Raw genomic sequence first — 21,413 nt, 5'->3', positions numbered from 1 at the left:
CCACCTAAAGGTCTAGCGTGGAACAGTAATGATTTTGGATTGTTTGGCCTTGGCAAAGGTCTCCTTATTTTTGTACTTACTCGTATCCAATCCCTCCACTTTCACTTTTCCAATATCAAGGGCTGGTGCCACTGTGATGTGGAAGGGGCTCTTCGGAATGAGATCACCTCCATGGGTCACTTTGATTGCCATATTTCCCTACAACCAGAAACATAACAAAATGAGTCATCTCTGTATCCAGATCTAACACAAATGGACTTGAAGGCTCTACCTGTTGAAGAGCGGTGTATTTGACTGTGTAGGAGTAATCGTGGTTATCGATGATTTCAAAGTCACGGACCGCCTCTCCTGGGCCCGAGGCTGCAAAATGCACCTCTGGTTTGGCCTTGCCTGCTCCCTTTGTGTAGATGGTAAAGTGGGTTGGCGTTCCCACCTCCACTCCTGTAACGCACATATTGGGTCATATTTTATATTTTCAGTCCAACCATCAGTTCTATGACCATACTACTAATAGCCTGCTCATAACCTCACCTGTCTTGTTGAGTCCGGGGCCCTCTGCTCTCACCTTGCCAGCATCGTGGGAGGGGTCAACTTTGACTTTGAATGGACTGATGGGAATTTCCTGACAAGGTAAATCATGAGAAAATTCATTAGTAATCAAAAAAAAGAACCTCTCCAGAGGTGATGTTACATAAGCTCATTTTACCTGGTCAGCAAACAGCACCATGATGGTGTAGCGGCCCGGGCCTGGGGGAGTGTACTTGACAGTAAAGGTGTCATTGTCATTCTTGATGATGTCAAAGTCGATGTCTGCCTCGGCAGGGCCAACCACCCCCGTGGCGCACTTGATTCCAATGCTGATGTCTCCTATTAGGACATAGTAGTGAGAATAAATAAGAAAGGTTGTTGCAAATCAGATGCTATGAATAAAGAGCACATTGCTTTAGTTTAGTCGTCGCAATTAAATAAATCTTTTGTCAGCATTCATTCTGTTTTCATTAAGTTTCGCCTGCGCTGTGAAGGGTTTTTATCACCATCATCTTCTTGTACACACTCACCTTGACCAGCCTCACTGCAGTCCACAGTGAAGTATGTTGGCTCGTTAGCCTTGAGGCCCGTCTTCTCCACTCCGGGCCCATAGACCTTGACCCTGTCTGGATGAGAACCCTCTCCGACCAGCACCTAATGAATTCACAGTGTACTTGAGGCTAGGGCAGTTAGCTAAAGTAGGACTGGCATAGTCCTTTTGTTAATACCATTTAATTCTCAGAGTGCAACACAGTGTATGTGTGTGTGTGTGTGTGTGTGTAGACGGCCATGCGTCTTACCCTGAAGGGGCTGTTGGGCACGTTTACACCACCCCAGGCTATGATGATAGTATGTTTAATGGGCTTGGTGGGAGTGTACAGGCACAGATATGTACCATCGCCCTTGTCGGTGGTTTTGATGTTGATGGTACAGCCTTCGGCATCCTAAATTGATGCAAAAGTATGTCAACATCACAAACAATAAACATAAATATATACAGAGGAACCACTAACGTCCAATTAAAAAAAACTAAGGCTTTTGTCCTGTGAAGGCAAAAAGGAAAAAAGCAATGACAACTATAGAAAAAAACATGCCTCTGTCCTGGTTGCTCAGTATAATATGGCACCAATAACAAAAGATGGAATTATTCTATTTTTATTTCTGTGTTATAAATGAGGTTCCAATGTGCAAAATTCCAGTCAATATTAAATAGATATGAAGTTATCCTTACCTGTGCATAGATGGTGAGCTGACCTTTTCCAGCCATGCGGGCATCAATTGTGAAATCGGTAGGTTTGTTGACTGTAACGCCAGTTGGCTGTAAGCCTGGTCCATAGGCTTTAACCTGAGTGTTTGGATGTATTTATTAATAACGTGAATGTGTGAATATGTGAATATCCGTGATGTAGGAATGATTACCTTCTCGGGGAAGATGTCATTGGCTGCTGGGAGGATGTGCGCCATGAAGGGGCTGTCCTTGATGTCTTCATCGTCGCAAATGACGTGAACGGCGTAGTCGCCGGGTTCAGTGGGCCAGTAGCGGACGTCGCAGGAACCGTCACCCTTGTCATCGCACTCGATCCTAGCCTGGGAGGGGCCTTCGATGGAGAAGCCTTCACAAAAAGAAGGAATATATTCAAGATATGATATTTGCATTGTTTTGATGACAGACTTACCCAAAGTCCCGACATCAGTGCCTATGGCTTCTACGACAAAGTCGGCAGATTTTCCCACCATTCCCGTCTTCAGGCCAGGACCCCAGGCCCTCACCTTCTGGAAGCCTGCCTCCTCACCCACCTCCACTTCAAAGGGGCTAAAATAATAATGCAGCGTGAGCTTTATTGTATTATTTACAACTTCCAAAACACAACAGTAAGCCCTTACCTGCGTGGGATGGCTTGTCCTCCCCATGTGATGCTGACTATATATTTACCAGGCTTAAGGGGGTAATACTCGCACTCATACACGCCGTTCCCCACATCTCGCACTTTCACTTGCTCCTGCGCTCCAGCTGGGGACAAACAATGCAATATGGATTCTCATCAAGACAACATTTATTTTATGCATTTATGCATTTGCTCGGCATGAGCTTCTTGCAGCACCTGCTGCCAGAAAGAGAGCGAAGCAATCCAGAAATGCAAGATGAGAAATCTGTCTGACTCACTTGGTCCTTTGACCGAGACGTTCAGTGCTCCACTGCCAGCTCCCTTGGTAAAAACTTTGAAGTCTGCAACCTCCTTTACTCTTACGCCTTTAGGCTGAAGGCCTCTGCCTGTAGCTCTGCAGGCGTTGGGATTCATGGCTGAAAGGAATATCAACGAGGATGAGTAAGATGGTATTTAGTAACTGTGAGAAGACCAGAGTTGGCAGCGATGTTAGTAGCAAGATACACGTATACAGCTGGAGTTCCTTGCAGCTTGACTGACAAAACCTGCAACTACGCTAACCTGTAATGATGCCTGTTTGCAATTACATAACGATACACATTGGAGACATACTGAGTGACAATTTGACAACAGTTCAGTCTGTCAATCAGAAGTGTTTGCAGGCTGACGGATGCAATGTATGAGTGATTCAAGCAAATAGAGCAAGCTAAGAACAAAGTGGAAAAAAGGGAGACAGAAGGATGCAGAACATTGCATCTCAATTTTTTTTAAAAGCTTGCAGGCTGCAAGAAGTTTGGATCAAACACTGCTGTGCACCCCCACCATAGAGAAAGCATGGCACAGACGGTTTTGGGGGGAATTTTAGGCTGAGCAATGATCAAAGTCTCATCCCAGCATCCCAGTGGGCCATACTAACTTGGGCGGACAGGTTTTTTATGGGGGGGGGCCTTCATTCCAGGAGGAGTGCGCACTGACTGAGGGATTATCTGCAATGGCGCTCCCGTGGGAGGAAGAACGGGAGGTGCTAGAAATGACAGATAAGAAGGGTTATCGTTGAAACTTGGAGGCTGCTCCTGGGGAAACATAACTGTGATGGAATGGATCACCCCACCAGCCCGGTAAAAAATGTGATTGTCTCAAAGAAAAATAGCCAGTATAACACATTGCTCACCCTCGGCGATGTTGACAGTGAAGGGGCTCTTTGGGATCTCCTGGCCTCCAAACAGGACATGGATGCTGTGAGGACCCTCTATCACGGGGCGATAAGTGCATCGGAACACGCTGTCACCCTTGTTCTCCAGGATGAGCTCCACGGTGTCCTTTTTCCCCTGAGGATCAACAATGACCACACTGACGTCGCCATTGCCAGCGCCTAGAGGGTTGACAACACGAAAAATAGTAAGCCTCTCTTGCACGAGCCTTTTGCACAGAACTCAAGGTAAGCAAGGTATAAGCAAGCGCTCATACTGCAGTCCAACAGCTCACAATTATATAATTAAATGTGTGACAATGTACATGGCAGTCGCTTTGATGAATAAAGTACTTGTCACAACAGTTGCACTTCACAGGCTCGTTCTGGCATGGCAGAATTCCCTTCCACACAGGTATAATCCCACCTGTGACACAGCTCTGATCCTACCTCAAAAGGCGGACAGTTGCTGAGTTCACTTTTTGTCCATGTCGGTGCCATTTACGCATAACTTAGACACAGAAAAATGAAAAACCTTTGTTGCCTAAGGTGCTACTGTTTTCCGTCCTCAAGATGCTCAAACAAATATATGTTCCAGCCATGTATCTCACTATCTCACAAGTAGTGGAACAACAACAACATTCCTCAACCTCTCATGCTCTGTATTCATATGTAACATTCCTACCGGCTGTGTAGATGTCAAAGTAGGTGGGTTTGTTGGCCACATTCCCGGTGCGCTCCAACCCGGGTCCTCGGGCGTGAACTTTGCTGGGGTCGCCCATGTCCTTTGCCACATTTACTGCATAGGGGCTCTTGTCAGTGTCTTGGCCTGCAAACAACACCTTCACCTGATAGTTCAAGTGGGAAAAAACACCATGTCAGCAAGATATTTTTATAGAGATGTTATAAATACAAAAGCAGCTTGGTCTAACCTTGTGGAGACCCTCAACTTTAGGAACGTAGGTGACGGTGTAAGTTCTGTTTTTGTCCTTGTTGGGTTTGACTTTAGCCTGTAGCCAAAGGAACAAATGATGATGAGAGATGTGAACTGCAGTCTTCCATCTTTATGTGTAACTTACCTCTTCTTTGTGTCCTTCTGGATCCTCAACATAGACTAAGACCTCCCCACTGCCTGCTTCCAGAGTATCCACGGTGAACACAGCAGGGTGCAGCACCTTGTTGCCATGAGGCTCAATACCTACCAACGGAAACAAAAGTACCACTCACATGTCTTGATTCATGCTGATGGAAAACAAAATGACACGAAACCCATGGATGATTGCTGTATTAACTGTGATCTCATCCCAGGCGAACTACCCACCAGGTCCATAGGCTTTGACTTTGTGTGGGAAAAGCTGCTTGGCTTTGAGAGGGGCTCCTGGTTTGAGTTTGGCTTTAGGGAACTGAGACAGGTAAGTCATCACTGAGTGCTCGTCCACATCTGGGTCCACTATCTCCTCAGGAGCGATCACCTAAAGAGGAAATGGATAAACGGCATAATAAATAAAATAATAATCATGTCTGTCCCTTATGGGGGGCATGACAGAAAATAATTGAGAACCACTGGTCTAACCTAACTTTCAACACCATCTATTGTCATTTGCTATCACTTGAAGAGCAAACAGATAAAACACGATACTGAACCACAGAGTATTTACAGTCAGCTAAAATAACAGATACCATTTGGAATAAGTTGTTGGTTGACCCTTTTAAGACCCCTCTCTGATAACCATAGTGCAATGGGATTTAGCAAGAAATAAACATATCTATTAGCACCACTACTGAGTCTTCTCGTCCCTCTAGCACTTTGTCTGTCAATCATTTGCTGGCACAAAGCTGTGCCCCAAGCTGGTTATATTTAACCTCAGTCCTGTGAGGTTAAGGATTGTTGCCTTCAATAAGCCAGCCAGGGGGATTTATACTTAGATACTTAGCTAGACCCTCTCCCACATCTCCTTAACACCCCACCCCACCCCAACAACACCACGAGCCGTCAGGCCCATGACATACAGCCTCCAGCTATCTGGCCAATGCGTATCCTGCATGACGATTAGTTCGCTTGCCATTTCACCAAACAACTACAGTAAACAACACAAGGATGGAGCATAGAAAAAGAAGTGCATGGAAGAATGCACTCTTGATCTGTTTACATCGTTATTCCAAGGAACACCGACATATTTACACCTTTTGTTTTAGAGGCCAGCTCGGGAAGGTGTTTAAAGGGATCACATTTCGGAAAGAAGCAAAATAAAACTCCTACACGCTCACTACTACACATCACCATAAAGCATCCTCTACTTGTAAAAATTTCCCGTTTTAAAACTGTCTCCAGGATTAAACAGTTTAGGGATGACTGGTGCTCTTTTAATTATAGCAACAGGCTGTAAAATATAGTGCTTTGCAAAAGTATTGGGCCACATTTAGCTGTGTTGCTTTCATGAACTTTATTCATATGAATTAGGATGAGCATAAAATATTCCCTAAAATATTCCCACTTTTTGAGGCCTGCAAAACTAGGACTTCACTACCTCAGGTGCCATGTATTCTTCCCTCCACTGAGGGTTGGGATTCTGTTCAGAATGTCAATACTCTGTTTGACTGCTTGCTCCATCATTGGGCATTGTCAAAGTTTCCTCACTGCCTGCATGTCGTTGTATTCGAATTTAGCGACTTAGTGAGTAAATTGAATGTGCTAAAATCCCAACTTCAATACTGTCTGAAAGTGTGTTGCCAGTTAAAAAACTAATGATAATATCTCACATTTCCATCAGTTAAATGAAAGTTGTCTATATTATGCATCTTACCTGAGGCACTCCCAGCCAGTCGTCAGCCTGTTGCATGGCTTCCCTGGCATTCTGAACAGGCTGGTTTGGGTCCCACTCGGCCCAATCAGGACACAAACCTAACAGAATGCAAAGAAGCCATTAGTCGAAGGCTACTGCACACACACACACTGTGAACTGGCTTCCACCGCCACCGCCATAATGAGGCCCCACTTGGGCTGTCGCCGCTATCTCTACAACACCTCCAGCTACAAGGTCCTATGACCTTACGCGCACATTGCTTTGGTGCGGCACGGTTCAATATGTGCGACAATGAAGGTGTCTCTTCGCTCGACAAAAGAAAACAACCTCGACAGGCGTGCTGAAGCTAACTTGCCCCTGTGCTGCTAATAACTAAATTGGATTAGTGTTGACGATGGAGAGGGCCTCTCACTTAAAGGCCACTGCAACCTCAGAATACTGTTATCAATTATTATAGACACAAGAACAGAGTATTATGAGTGCTGACTTGCATGTGTTGAGAGGTGGCAAGGTGTAGAAAACAGTGTAAAAACAATGGAATTAACTGTATGAAAAAGCCATAGGGGTTACTAAAACAAGTCTCTAATATTGATTTTATCTCAGTGAAGACGATTTAAGATGTTTTGCACATCTGACTGTAAAGCTTCTGCATGTTGTGTCTCGGCTTCACAGCAGGGCCTCAGCACGAGGAAGGCTGATGAGACAACACGACCTTGTATGGGCAACGTTGCAGTGCTGAAAGATGCGTCTCCTCGCCTCTCATGTAAACAGAGTTAAACAAGGTGTTCTGCTTGCCTGCGGCTACCCGTCTGCCTTCCAAAGGGGGAGGGGGGTGATTCGGCCTCCTATCTCTGTGTCATATCCCTGCCTGGCCAAGCATCCTTTCAGCATAGAAGGACGAGGAGAATGGTGGCCAAATTTGGGGGTGTACTAAAGGCAGTAAAGTCAGACGTGGGCCTCACTCAGGCCGGATGACAGCTTCAGTCATTGTGGGACAGCTGGCAGAGACGTGGTCCAGCCATCAGCAACCCTCTCTGGTACCGACTGACACTACCTGGTCTCCCAGGATTGATCACACAGGCTGATGTCTCAATGTGGTGTTTGTGGTGGCAAAAGAGATGCCAAGGAGGCAAATTCTCTCTGAAGGTGATAACGTTCTAATCTACTGATGGATGCATGCTTGGCCCTGCCTCCATAGCAACCAAATAAAACTAATACTGTCACACTTCACACTGTAACATGCCGCTCGGATAGCGTTCACACAGGTATTTTTGTCATGGGACCAAAGGATGTGTGCAAGAACATTTGCACATAAGTATTTAACTGGGCAGCTTTGTGACATATTACGTTATGTAATTCAAATATTACAAAACAAAATGTGATCTACTTGGTTGAATGTTATTTTTAGTCTGCTATATTTACTATTTTAAATTTCACAAAAGCTTCTAAAATATACTTTTAAAGAGCACCATTGTCAGCAGAACAGAGAGATATCACTTCCAGCACTTTTTCTCTTATATACTTGTCGTTGTTCATGCTTTTTGACACCAGTCCATGTAGCATTCACATCTGTGCTCAAGTGAACCAAATACACTTGAGAGTGGACCAAGACTCATCTCTCAGGCGATCGTGATCCGTATGGGTTTCGAATGATCGCGTTCAGACTTGACCAACTGACATATACTACCACAACAAACCTACAAAACACCTATGAGTAGGAGAGTCATGAGACACTTATGAGACAAGATGAGATTTTAACATTAATTTCAAGAAAAGTACAATGGGAATATATCCATATATTGATGCCAGTGTGTTTGATCATTCCCTTACCAAACCTGTTGCTGTTCGACTATTCTTGCATCTTTGTTTACACACTCTGTCTGGCTGACACTAGCTGTAATGGTCATCAAGGAAATCAGACATAGGACCTCTTGGTTATGGACCACCACATCATCCACAGCTGCCTCTGTTTATGATTGTGGCTGTAGAGAGCTGTTTCTACTATTTTGTCCCTGTCTACCGCTTATCCTCACGAGGGTCGCAGGGTTTCTGGAGCCTATCCCAGCTGTCTTTGGGCGAGAGGCGGCCAATCACAGGGCACATATAGACAAAGAACCATTCACACTCACATTCATACCTATGGACAATTTGGAGTCAGCAATTAACCTAGCATGTTTTTGGAATGTGGGAGTAAACCGGAGTACCCGGAGAAAACCCACACATGCACAGAGAGAACATGCAAACTCCACATAGAGATGGCCGAGGGTGGAATTGAACTCAGATCTCCTAGCTGTGAGGCCTGCGTGCTAACCACTCGGCTGTAGAGTGAACAAAATATTATAAATGGATGCCTAAGGGTGAAACGTTTCTGATACATGACTATACATTTTGTAGAATGTCTAGCTGGGAAATAACGGAATTGAATGTTCAGCTCATTTTACAATAAATGTGTTTTTGAACCAGATTATGCTGCAAGATGTTTTTCTCCACAAAATGTAAGTTACCTGTTGTAAATGTTACAAAAACATGGTCAATAAGAGCTATAGTCTAATGCATACCTTCTGACAGTGGAATCAAAATTGAGCAATATTATGTTTTGTATTGTATATGACTGTGCAGCTCTACCTATGGACGTGAACACTGCGTCTCTCTCTCTCTCTCTCTCTCTCTCTCTCTCTCTCTCTCTCTCTCACCTGGAGCACAGTTGTCCACCAAAGCGCCGAGGGCTTTGCCATCCCTCCAATCTCGGTTGAAGTTATTGATGGGCAGCTGCGGCACTTTGTTCTGTATCCAGCCCAGCAGGCGCTGCTTGGGTGTCATCTTCTTTGTCTCCTCATCATCCTCGTCATCCCACATGGGCATGGATATGGAGTAGTGTAGGATGAGAGTCCAGATAAGACCCAGGATCAGCTTTAGATTGCCATCAACAATGGCCTTGCTGTCTGTGGAGTGAGAACACAAGTGTAAATTATTACTCACAGCACTTGAAAGTTCTTTTTTTTTTGCTTTTCAGCTGAAAAACAAGCTATTGAGATTTAATAGCTACACTGGGCATGTTTTATCAGTTTAGCACAGCAGAGCTGACCAGGCTATTCTGAGTAGGTATATAAACAACCATGATTGACTGCTGAGGGGACAGCAATCTAATGCGTCTACACTGCCCACCCCCCCTTGGCCCGTGAGCTCCTTTCTTCCAGACAGCTGTCTGGCAGAGGACCCCTAACAATCTGTCATGCGGTCACAATGCTACACTGAAGACAGTGACAGCTGAGGATATGTGGAAGTGGATCCCTCTCTGCATAAATACTACTTGGATTTCAATTACCTCCCAAAGTGGGAGCGCCGGTGTGCGATAAATCAAAGGGGTGGAGATTGCTCGCATCAATGGCAAAGTAGTGCACTTTATTTCCTCCTAAAGTTGCCTGGAGGGAAAGTTTGCGGAATGAGACGCTTTAAATTAGGAATGCCATCATTTAACCTCAGAGAAGTGCTTGGCTTTTTTTTTTTATGTGGTCAGCAGAGAATTGCCAGTTGATTAAGTCAGCCAAGAATGCTATATATTTTTTATGGCGTTTTGCGTGTTAATTAGACTTATTAGGTAAAGCTACTTTATTGGTTGATTTCCATGACACTTTACAGAGGGTGGAGCATGGAACAACTTATTCAGTTTATCTGGATTGCTTTTGTTAAGAATCTGTGTGGAGTGGTGGCCATGAGCATAACAGGAACCTGTACAATATTGGTGAGGATAAGAATAAAGGTTTGAATACAATATTTGATTTTTACTTCCACCTGTAGTTTTTGTGCAATGGGGTCAAGTGCAGTAACCACACCATGTCATTTTTGCAAATAAGCTATGAACAAATTTACAGATGTTTTCTCCAAATGTGATTTAAATTTAGTAAGAAATTCTGTGGCTGAGCAGCTGCTTTTTGTGATCTTTTCATGTGTTATATTCTAGAGGCTGTTTGAGTGACACGGTCAGGTGTAGCAAAAGTGGCACAGCGTGACTCGGCGGCCAACTGTGAGCACACACAGGCGCATATGTGCGACTGGAGGCTTGTGGCTTTTTACTGCCTCTGATAGTATGTGCACGGATGAACAGGGCATTAGGTCAAACAATTCCATGAGCTTTGTCATCCAGAAGCCCCACCAGACCTTTCTGTGGGTCTGCGCAACACACATGAACATGATCCAGTACATTATCCTCGAAGCCTTTTGAGCTGCTGTTGTGACCTTTGCCCTGATCTACTGGGACACACCCATATAGAGTCGATGTGGCCTTCATAGTCAACCAAGCAAAGCTTCAGTCATGCTGGGAATTCAGCTGAAATATGGCCTCATTAATCACCAAAATATACTTTTAGATCAAGTTATCTTTGTAATGTTACTTATGTAATCTGCCAGTGAGTTCAGGCTGGTTTGTTTCTTTGTTAGCTACAGTCATGTCCAAATATTATACACGATTGCTCTCAAAATGCTATGAAAGACAAATACAAATATGTGCCAATGCAAAAATGTTTTGATTGATGGCGGCCATGCTTTTCACCCAATTTTTCTCAAATTTTAGATGTGTGCTTGTCCGTCCTCTGTGTGTGTGTTCCAAATTTCATGGTAGACGGGCTAACTAACCTCATATAAGGTAAGTTAGTGTGTCAATCCAACTTAGGGGGGCAAACAGCACCACCATGGGGTGCATTTGCCAGAAAATGTTCTTTTATTTAAATGTGTCACTTGTAAAAACTAACATCATACATTTTAAATTGAAAACCCATATTTACTGGGAATTTTCAATAATAATCAAATGCTGACAGTCTGAGACATACTACACATAACTTAAAAAATGCTAAATGGTTTATTCCACCTGGCAGAAGTGGTGAGTAAAGGTAAATGTTCCTTTAAGGGTTGCCATAGCAGTCCATTGCTAAGCGACTCATTGTACACAGTGATCTGCATCATGTTCCCACAAAGGCAAAATCAGGCTGCCAGAAGAGAAAGGCGAGACGGGAGTGGGAACAGTGGCTAAAAGTGGGAAGCCAAGTGTTTTTTTTTTTCAAAGAAAGGTTAGTTAATAATGTCAGAGCACCTTATGAATGATGAAATAGCATGGTTTTAATTACAATACCCTACTTTCATGATACTTGGGAGTGTGGGTGCGTTTGTGGCCAGTTTGTTTGTTACTGCTCATCCTGTTCTCTTATTCGCTGTTGTTTATTATGCAAAAACGGAATTCTAACAATGACACCTGTTTATCTTTTAAAGTAAAATCTTTTGAGACAATTTTGTTTCGACACATGCGGAATGTTAATATGTGCAAAGGTGTACAAGTTGGTGCTGATTGTGTTATTGGCAACTATAGGGCTGTTAGAACGCTATAATATCATAATACGATGATAATAATAATTTCATAAGTTGCTCCAAGTACAAATTCCAAAAGGGCCACGCAAGTGAAACCCACCATTTTTTAATAACACATTTCTAAATCCAATCCTGAAGCTCCAAGGTATACATTTGACCCCTGACCTTACAGAATACATGCATCCGGGCTGTGTTTGACCCGCCTGCACAAAGTTGTGTCAGGCTCATTAGCACGACCTCAGTGAATTTGCAGCCTGTGACGCAGCGAAGCGTCAAGGAGACTTGCGGTGGTGCTGTTCCGCCCTGCTGACCTCAGTGACAACCCGGCGGTAACTTTCCAGGCCCCGCCTCCCTTCATCAGTCATGTCTCCCCGTAACATATGTTTGTTTATGGGAGGTGGCTTGAAGAATCACCACTTATGTGGTCATTATTAGCGAATAGCAGATATATACAGAACCAGATAAACCATTGTTATTGGTTCCCATTCTGCAGCCGTACCTAATATTCTGACCTATGACTATATATTTACAAAAAGGTCTTTGCTTCTTCCTGCTCCTTTTCAGACGTGTAGTAATGAGGTGTTGTGTATGTATGTATGTGTGTATATATATGTATATATATGTGTATGTATATGTATGTATGCTGCATGTATATATACGTATGTGTGTGTGTGTATGTGTGTGTATATATATGTAAGTATAAAAATATATATTGTAAGTGTATTGTATTGTAAGCGTATATGTGAGATACATTAATGTAACATAGTATGCATGTCTGAAATAAATTAAGAAGAAGAAAAGGTACAGTATTTGTGTCCTTGAGGTACCATAACATCTACTCTAATTTGGCTAATTACTGGATTCCAGTGATTGTTTGTACCTACTTCAGGGCCCAAATGGTACAGACATGTTTGCTTGTCGCTTAAATTCAATACAACATTTATTTATTATAATGTAATTGCAAGTTAATCATTGTTATGTGTTCTGAAAAGTACAATTTGATGGTAATCTACCTCCAGTTAGCTTGTACCTGAAGGAACAGGAATAGATTCGGACTGTACCAACGGAGTAGCATGGCGGGTTTTTTTAATTACACGATATTTAATCATATTTCACCACATTAGAAAAAGGTTTGTACACACCTGATAGGTCAATGTTTTTCGTTAAAAAAAGCAAACCAAAAAACACTAAAGGCTGAAACCCCCAACACCATGGACCATTTTAGGTCCCCCCACACCCAACCCCCCCTGTGGAAGTAACTCACCAATGGAGACCAGTTTGATATGCTCCCTGTCCAGGAACTCCAAGGCGACGGAGACGTTCTCCAGCTTCATCTGCCGGAAGTTGGGCCTGTTGTGATGCTTCCTGTACATCTTCTTCTGGCTCAACACCTCCAGCAGCGATATTAGCTTGAGACCGTCGCTGAAATCTCTCTGCAGGTCACCGATTGTCTTATTGACGCACTTGAGGTGCTCGTTGCACCACCTAGTGAACGTGTTCTGCTGGATCTTCTTCCACGGCGCGTCTTCGGCCAGGTCCTTCTCCGTGGCCGGCATTTCTTCGTCCTCCTCCTCGCCGAAGTCGGCGGCGGCCTGGTAGTACTGCGGCTCCTCGTTGTAGCTGTTGCTCATCATGGTGGAACTTGGTTTTATTTGATACCTCGCTCACACTTATGTGTTGAATGGTGCGCAAAAAAAAAAGTTTAGCGCGTACTCGGAAAAGTTTGGAACTCGCGAAGAGAAGACTGGTGTCAGGACGCTGATGGATGCAAAAAAAAAATTTCCGATTTCGGACGTCTCCTTGATTCAATTGGCACCTTCTTGACAAGTCGTTGTGCAACACCGGTGGCCCCTGCTCGCAGCGTGTTTAACTTGAATGTCCACAGAGATAACTGGCGCTTTTATATAGACCCCACCACCACCACCACCAGGGACACGTCATTCAGACCCTGCGATCATGGTCTATGTGCTCATCCAGAAGGCGACCGGGGGTCCGGCTCGGTTTACTGGGCTTGGGAGGGGGGTTGATTGGTCCGAGGACAGCAGTCAAAGCATGCAGGTTATTTTTAGACGCCCCCGTTTGGGAGTCTAGTGTGTGTGTGTGTGTTGGGGGGGTTGATTGTTGATAATGTCTGTTCCTTCCAGCCCCCCAAGAGGCTGAACAACCAAGCTCAGAAAAGAAAATGAGATACCTACTATACACCCACATGTCACTTTATTAGGCACACCTACACATTCTAATGAGATTCAAGTGTGTGCTTTACTTAAAGGTGATGTATATGTCTCATATGTATTCATTCATTCATTCATTCATTTTCTACTGCTTTTTCCTTGCGGGGGTGCTGGAGCCTATCCCAGCTGTCTTTGGGCGAGAGGCGGGGTACACCCTGGACTGGTCGCCAGCCAATCACAGGGCACATACTATAGACAAACAACCATTCACACTCACATTCATACCTATGGACAATTTGGAGTCGCCAATTAGCCTAGAATGTTTTGGAATGTGGGAGGAAACCGGAGTACCCGGAAAAAACCCACGCTGGTCCTCCTAGCTGTGAGGTCTGCGTGCTAACCAATCGACCGCCATGCCGCCCGTCTCATATGTATATTTTCCACAATTTCAATTTGAACAATTATAGTATTTGGCCCGAATAACAACAACAGTTGGTCACTTGTGTGTGTGTTTGTTTGTTATAGTGTGTTACATTGGTCATAGCTTACATACTCAAAACCGGAAGAGGGAACTCACCTTTGAGATAAGAAACATATTTTTATGGAAGGATATTCCCATCAGTATTTTATGCTGAGGGAAATCATCCGATACCAATGCCGATCACATACGTAGATTCAGTTTAAATGTTTAGATGTACTACTAGCTATATAGGGGTCACCAAGGTTTTTTTCTTGTGAGAGATACAGATTTTTGTAATATCTATTTTCATAGCGTGTTTCAAGCCAAACAAAGCCAATATGATTGTTTTACCAAAACATGAGTGTGAATAGTTGTTTGTCTATATGTGCCCTGTGATTGGCTGGCGACCAGTCAAGGGTGTACCCCGCCTCTCGCCCGAAGACAGCTGGGATAGCCTCCAGCATGGATGAACAAAATGCTAGTATCCAAAACTCGCCTTTTCTATGTCACAATGCATTTATTTCTAGTCATTCTAGTCAACTAAAAACCTGAATGAAAAGCAGGTTTATCCACCTCTGTTGGGTCCCTCCAGCCACATCCGCTGCCTTATGAGGCGCAGATGTAGCCGACTGCCTCTTCTGTACCCGGAGAGGAGATCGTGTGATATCAGTTTGCACAACGTTTGTTTCAAGTGCAACGCAAACACTCACACATCACACTCGTTGCACACAACAAAAGTTCCTCAGCAAAAAAATATGTAACTCCAAAGTATATTATTATTAGTAGTAGTACTAACATTTCAACGTTTTGCTCTTTTTTTAAAAAAAATTCTGCTGTTTTCATGTTTAATGTTCCTACTAAATAAGGAGCAGAGCTTCTCATGAAAAAAAGTAGATACAGTATCATCAAATGTTTGTTGGTGTCTGTGTTACAGGTGGCACGAGTGCTCATATTGGTGCAGTGACTCAGGACAGCGCATGAATGCCTGCATACATATCCATGAAGGTAAGAGTAACTGTAACGTTCTTACATAGGCATTTTTTAGCATACATATTTTCAGGGCACCTCCAGGTCACCATGTGTATGTGACAATACTGTATATTCATATGCAAATATCTTCTTCTGCTTCCTGGTGTTTTTTCTGTCTACAAACTACAGAGAATGCTGAAATGTGTCTGTGCTGGAGTCCTCCATAGTAATGAGTGTCGAACCTTAACAACTATTTCTCACTTTTCTCATTAAAAAGGAGTAAAAACCGAAAGATGAAATTGTATACGTAGTTCATATTTGACCAGGTGAGTTCTATATTTTAAGCAAGGTGATTAATTGAATTCTATTCATATCATTCATAGTCAATATTCTGCATTTATTTACACATTATGCAATGTTATCTGTTAGTTTATTTGGAAAATGCTAATTAATACACTCATTAACTTTAATAACTAAGTGAAAACAAAAATATCAAATTCTGTATTTAGTATTTTCAGACTTTCTTCTCATCTCAGAGGGGATTAATTGAAGTCAATACACATAAAATAGAACCAGACAGTGGTACATGTGCCTACATGTTAAATGGCGAAAAAGCACGGGTGTCCAAAATATGGTGCTGTAGAAATAAAATTAAACAGCAAAATGGGAAAAATTTTGCAAAAATGCATAATGTAAAGGAAAAAATGCTGAAATGTGTTTACTAATAAATTATAATAAGTTAGTATTTAAGTTTGAAGTTTGATTTTTCTATATTTCCCCCTGTTAAAAATGCAGTCAGAGCTGTGAGGCTGCCCTGGTTCTTGCCAAATAGTGAACCCAACTTTTGCCTTACTTATTTTGCATGGTATTAATGGGAAGACAACTAATCATTCTTTCAAAATTAGCATTATAATCAGGCTTTTTGACAATTAAAATATAACTACAATGTTTCAAAGTACCTTTGATCTTGCCAAATAGTGCTCCTACAGTTAAGTAATTATTCACTAACACATATGTCTATGTTAGTTTAATGAAAGCTTTATTACTATATCCTTCTATCTCCTATCTTGGTAGTGTATTACATACAGTATATATATTTTTTTAATTCATTGCTTAGTTTATGAAATGAAATATTGACATTGACATTTCCACTGGTACGTGTCATAACTCTTGAAGAGAATGAGACAGACTTCATTTGTACCACCAGGCACCGATTCAGCTCTGGCTCATGTAGCAAAACTTCATAATGATTATACCTCCTGCTACTTTTGGACAATTAGCGTCTCTCTTAGTCAAGCCTGAACCATGACAGTGAATGTACCACTTCCCGGCCCCCGTGTTTTTCAGCTTATGTCACATCCCCACAGTGAAGGTTATTAATATCTACACAAGCCACGTAACGTGATGCCGGCAACGACAGTTCACACTCAGCTGGTAACTTCATGAATGGGATTATGCGACATCTAAACCTCCATGAGCGTCCCCTAGAAAAGTCAGTCAGTGCTCAGACATCATGAGGGCACATGTTATATTTATTTTCCCAAGTCACTGACAGTAAAAATGGACCATCAGGTAACAAATATGTCAAAAACAAGTTGGTGAACCTATTCATTTATGGATCAAACATACAGGGGAGCTTCTAATGTTTAAACACACCTCCAATTTTGAAACCTTTTTTCCCATACAAAGTAATGGAATAGGAGTCATCTTTTACAGGTTGAAACTGTCACCATACTGAATAAAGCAGATCCCTACTACCGGATGGGGAAACAGTCGAAGCGCTCATGATATCATGTTGTTATCAGCAGTTTTATTCTGCCGTTTTTGGGTGCTTCTCAGGCCTCTGTTGAGCGTGTGTGAGGTTCCCTCTGTTTTTTGGACCAGAAAAGTGCATTAGAAGCAAGTTGAAAAAATAAAACAAACAAAAAAAACGACATGCTAACCCCTTATGATTTTTGTCAAAAATCACAATTTTCTGCCGTTTTTGGATGCTTCTCAGGCCTCTGTTGAGCGTGTGTGAGGTTCCCTCTGTTTTTTGGACCAGAAAAGTGCATTAGAAGCAAGTTGAAAAAATAAAACAAACAAAAAAATGCTAACCCCTTATGATTTTTGTCAAAAATAACCGCCCCCAGAAATCACAATTTTCTGCCGTTTTTTGATGTTTTTCAGGCCTCTGTTGAGCGTGTGTGAGGTTCCCTCTGTGCATTAGAAAAGTGCATTAGAAGCAAGTTGAAAAAAACAAAAAAAAACCACATGCTAACCCCTTACGATTTTTGTCAAGAATCACCGCCCTCAAAAATCACAATTTTCTGCCGTTTTTGGGTGCTTCTCAGGCCTCTGTTGAGCGTGTGTGAGGTTCCCTCTGTTTTTTGGACCAGAAAAGTGCATTAGAAGCAAGTTGAAAAAATAAAACAAACAAAAAAAATGACATGCTAACCCCTTATGATTTTTGTCAAAAATAACCGCCCCCAGAAATCACAATTTTCTGCCGTTTTTGGGTGCTTCTCAGGCCTCTGTTGAGCATGTGTGAGGTTCCCTCTGTTTTTTTGACTAAGGAAGTGCATTAGAAGCAAGTTGAAAAAATAAAACAAACAAAAAAAAACAACATGCTAACCCCTTGTGATTTTTGTCAAAAATAACCGCCCTCAAAAATCACAATTTTCTGCCGTTTTTGGATGTTTCTCAGGCCTCTGTTGAGTGTGTGTGAGGTTCCCTCTGTGCATTAGAAAAGTGCATTAGAAGCAAGTTGAAAAAAACAAAAAAAAAACACATGCTAACCCCTTACGATTTTTGTCAAGAATCACCGCCCTCAAAAATCACAATTTTCTGCCGTTTTTGGGTGCTTCTCAGGCCTCTGTTGAGCGTGTGTGAGATTCCCTCTGTTTTTTGGACCAGAAAAGTGCATTAGAAGCAAGTTGATAAAAAAACAAAAAAAACAAAACGACAAAAATCACCAAATTCTAACACTGGCATTTTATGCCGTTTTTGGGTGCTTCTGGGGCCCCTTTTGAGTGTGTGTGAGGTTCCCACTATTTTTTTGACCAGAAAAGTGCATTAGAAGCAAGTTGAAAAAACAAAAAAAAAAACATGCTAACCCCTTATGATTTTTGTCAAAAATCACCGCCCTCAAAAATCACCATTTTCTGCCGTTTTTGGATGCTTCTCAGGCCTCTGTTGAGCATGTGTGAGGTTCCCATTGTTTTTTTGACCAGAAAAGTGCATTAGAAGCAGGTTGAAAAAAAAAACCAAACAAAAAAAACGACATGCTAACCCCTTATGATTTTTGTCAAATATCACAATTTTCTGCTGTTTTTGGGTGCTTCTCAGGCCTCTGTTGAGCGTGTGTGAGTTTTCCTCTGTTTTTTTGAGTGCATTAGAAGCAAGTTGGAAAAAAAAAACGACATACTAACCCCTTATGATTTTTGTCAAAAATCACCGCTGTTTTTGGGTGCTTCTGGTGCCCCTGTTCAGTGGTGTGTGAAGTTTCCCCTGTTTATTTGACCAGAAAAGTGCATTAGAAGGAAGTAAAAAAAAAAAAACGACATGCTAACCCCTCAAAAATCACAATTTTGCCGTTTTTGGGTGCTTCTCAGGCCTCTGTTGAGCGTGTGTGAGGTTTCCTCTGTTTTTTTTTTGACCAGAAAAGTGCATTAGAAGCAAGTTGACCCCCCCCCCAAAAAAAAAACACATGCTAACCCCTTATCATTTTTGTCAAAAATCACCATTTTCTGATGGTGTACAATTTTAACTAACAAATCAACAAAAAGCACAAGAAAAACAAAACAGACATCTGTGTTCTATTGCAGTCAATGGCATGTTTAATTCAGAGCTGATCAGTTTAAATACAATATTCCGTTACGATGTTGTCTTTTCCTAGCTCATCAACACTTTTCATGACAAACAATTTGAATACAGTTTGCAGAATTGAACAGGCAAGACATGGAGTCATATTGCTGGCATCTAAAGTTCATAATCTCAATGCATGCAGCCACAACATACAACTTATTATTATGTAGTATTATTCTTTGAAACAAAAAGTCACCATAAATAGACATTTTACATCGGACTATATCAAATATATGATGCTCTTTTCAAAATAGAACTTTCTACAAAGCCAGTACAAATGGAATTTAGGAAATAACTCTCCCATATATAGTAGTACCGTATGTCTTATTTACAGGAAATATAGAAAGTGACATCATCATGACCTGACATGAATTCTATTTTACCACCCCATACGGTTGGACTTGAGCATGCTTAAAAGAAGATTCACACATGTTTAGGGCTGGAAGGGGACATAATCCTATTTTTCGGTGCAGAACAGAAACAGGAAGTGTAACTGCTTTGCCATGTCGTCACGCGTGTACTCCATAAACACAAACAGTGCAGCCTTTAGCGGGGAGGAGTCATAGATAGCAGTTATGCCAAGGAGAAGCAAGACCTCGAAAACACTATTCTGTCATTAAATGAGCCTTGCGATACATAATAAATGAGTAACATGAAAGTTGTGTGCAGGAATTGGTCAGCAAAGACGGGGAACATTCCTGTACGCAAAATGAACAAACCTTTGTCAACTGTAACAGATAGCTAACATGGATTTTTAGCATTTTCAATGCACAAAATGTATAAAAGTTCAATTTTCTTGTCAGGGGGAAAGAATGTTACAAAATGCCAGTAAACAGTAGCCTTCCACAGAAGAACAATATGTACACCTTTATGGAAGTGTAATACAGATATATCTGGTTTGTTTGTCTAAAGCAGCTTTTTTTTTTTTTTTAAACGCTGAGTCGCCACTAAACAAGTGAATGCAGACTTTCAGCATTCTCCCCAGTTATGTACCTGCAATAATTACAATTGTTAACAACGACACAGCACACTTAAGCGAGCCATTTAACCCCTGCTTGCTCTGTCAGAACTTTGTCAAGCGTGAAATTACAGCCCGGAGTAAGAGAAGTCTTAATAGTTGGTGCAAGGCATTAAAAGCTTCCATCGGGCCACAGAGTTGCTGAGATTTTTTTTTTTTTGCACACATATATACACACACAAAATATTGTGCCAGAGAGCAGACAAAATTCATCAAAGAACACCATGCTGATTTTGGGGCAGTTGATCAGTGACAATTATTTTGGGATTGGGAGTTGAAGATGAGACAATAATGGCGAGAAGGAAGCGAAACAGCCTGGAGCGAAAGTGAAACATCCTCACACATACGAGTACTGGGGTGTAACGGTACATTTAGATGTAACCAGCAAGTCATTCAGAAGATCTAATGGAAAAGAGCTTGAAGAGCGACCTAAAGAGGAGTACCTCGTGATAGGAACATCATCTGCCTGATGGTGAAGGAGCCTGACAAGGTGTCAAAAGATGAGAAGTTCCGACAATGTCTCATCTGAACTTCTCAACTCATCTCAACTGACAGTTTAGACTCGAGTTTAGACTCAAAGCCGGAGCCAAGGTGTTGAGGGTGTCCAGTCTGGGGGACTTGGGATCTCATGTGGTCTCATGTGAGTTTGAAGCTTCCAACATGAGATGAGACTCATCAACTCCAAATCTGAGGCTATGGTAGTCAGCTGGAAAAGTGTAGATTGCACCCTTCCAGTTTGGAGTGTGGTCTTGACCCCAGGTGGAGGAGTTCAAGTATCAGAAGGGGAATCAGTGTAGCGTCTAAGCTAATGTGGTCACTCTACCGGACTGTCATGGTGAAGAGCGAGCAGAACCAGAAGGCAAAGCTCCTACCGTCACCTAGCTATGGTCATGAGATCATGGATACAATTTCCTCTGCAGGGTGGTTCATCCAGGAGGAGCTCAGATTAAAGCCCTTGCTCCTTGACATCGGGAGACGACATTTGAGGTGGTTCGGACATCCAGTCCAGATACCTCCTGGATACCTCCCTGCTGTCCCCTCGAAACTGGACCCGGGTAAGCGTTAAAAAAAAATGGATGGATTGAATAGAAGAAATGAATGTCAACAAACTGCAAAAAAAAATATCCAGTCTATTTGTGTTGCGTTTAGGTTCCCTACCTGTACTGAAAATTAACTGAACCATG

At 42.3% G+C, this 21,413-nt stretch overlaps 1 protein-coding gene across 1 annotated transcript in view; it reads right to left on the bottom strand.

The window, feature by feature from the left end:
• LOC131130810 (filamin-C-like) overlaps positions 1–13,697 on the bottom strand; it is a 32,270-nt gene extending 18,573 nt beyond the window's left edge. Inside the window, exons 1-19 of the mRNA XM_058074827.2 lie at positions 13,030–13,697; positions 9,101–9,349; positions 6,408–6,505; positions 4,925–5,075; positions 4,683–4,801; positions 4,536–4,613; positions 4,289–4,451; positions 3,586–3,786; positions 2,693–2,830; positions 2,413–2,539; positions 2,205–2,341; positions 1,948–2,141; positions 1,760–1,873; positions 1,329–1,472; positions 1,059–1,182; positions 707–867; positions 532–622; positions 272–441; positions 81–198 (exon numbers count right to left, since the gene is read on the bottom strand). Coding sequence (XP_057930810.2) covers positions 81–198; positions 272–441; positions 532–622; positions 707–867; positions 1,059–1,182; positions 1,329–1,472; positions 1,760–1,873; positions 1,948–2,141; positions 2,205–2,341; positions 2,413–2,539; positions 2,693–2,830; positions 3,586–3,786; positions 4,289–4,451; positions 4,536–4,613; positions 4,683–4,801; positions 4,925–5,075; positions 6,408–6,505; positions 9,101–9,349; positions 13,030–13,399 — 2,947 coding nt within the window. The 5' untranslated portion in view covers positions 13,400–13,697. The remainder of the gene's footprint in view (positions 1–80; positions 199–271; positions 442–531; positions 623–706; positions 868–1,058; positions 1,183–1,328; positions 1,473–1,759; positions 1,874–1,947; positions 2,142–2,204; positions 2,342–2,412; positions 2,540–2,692; positions 2,831–3,585; positions 3,787–4,288; positions 4,452–4,535; positions 4,614–4,682; positions 4,802–4,924; positions 5,076–6,407; positions 6,506–9,100; positions 9,350–13,029) is intronic.
• Between the last annotated feature and the right edge of the window lie 7,716 nt (positions 13,698–21,413).

This window comes from Doryrhamphus excisus, linkage group LG1, assembly GCF_037039965.1.
Source record: "Doryrhamphus excisus strain RoL-2023G ecotype Guam linkage group LG1, RoL_Dexc_Guam_v1.1, whole genome shotgun sequence".
In the NCBI taxonomy this organism is placed as follows: domain Eukaryota; kingdom Metazoa; phylum Chordata; class Actinopteri; order Syngnathiformes; family Syngnathidae; genus Doryrhamphus; species Doryrhamphus excisus.
Note: the sequence above shows the minus strand (reverse complement) of the source record. Positions and strands in the feature narration are given on the sequence as shown.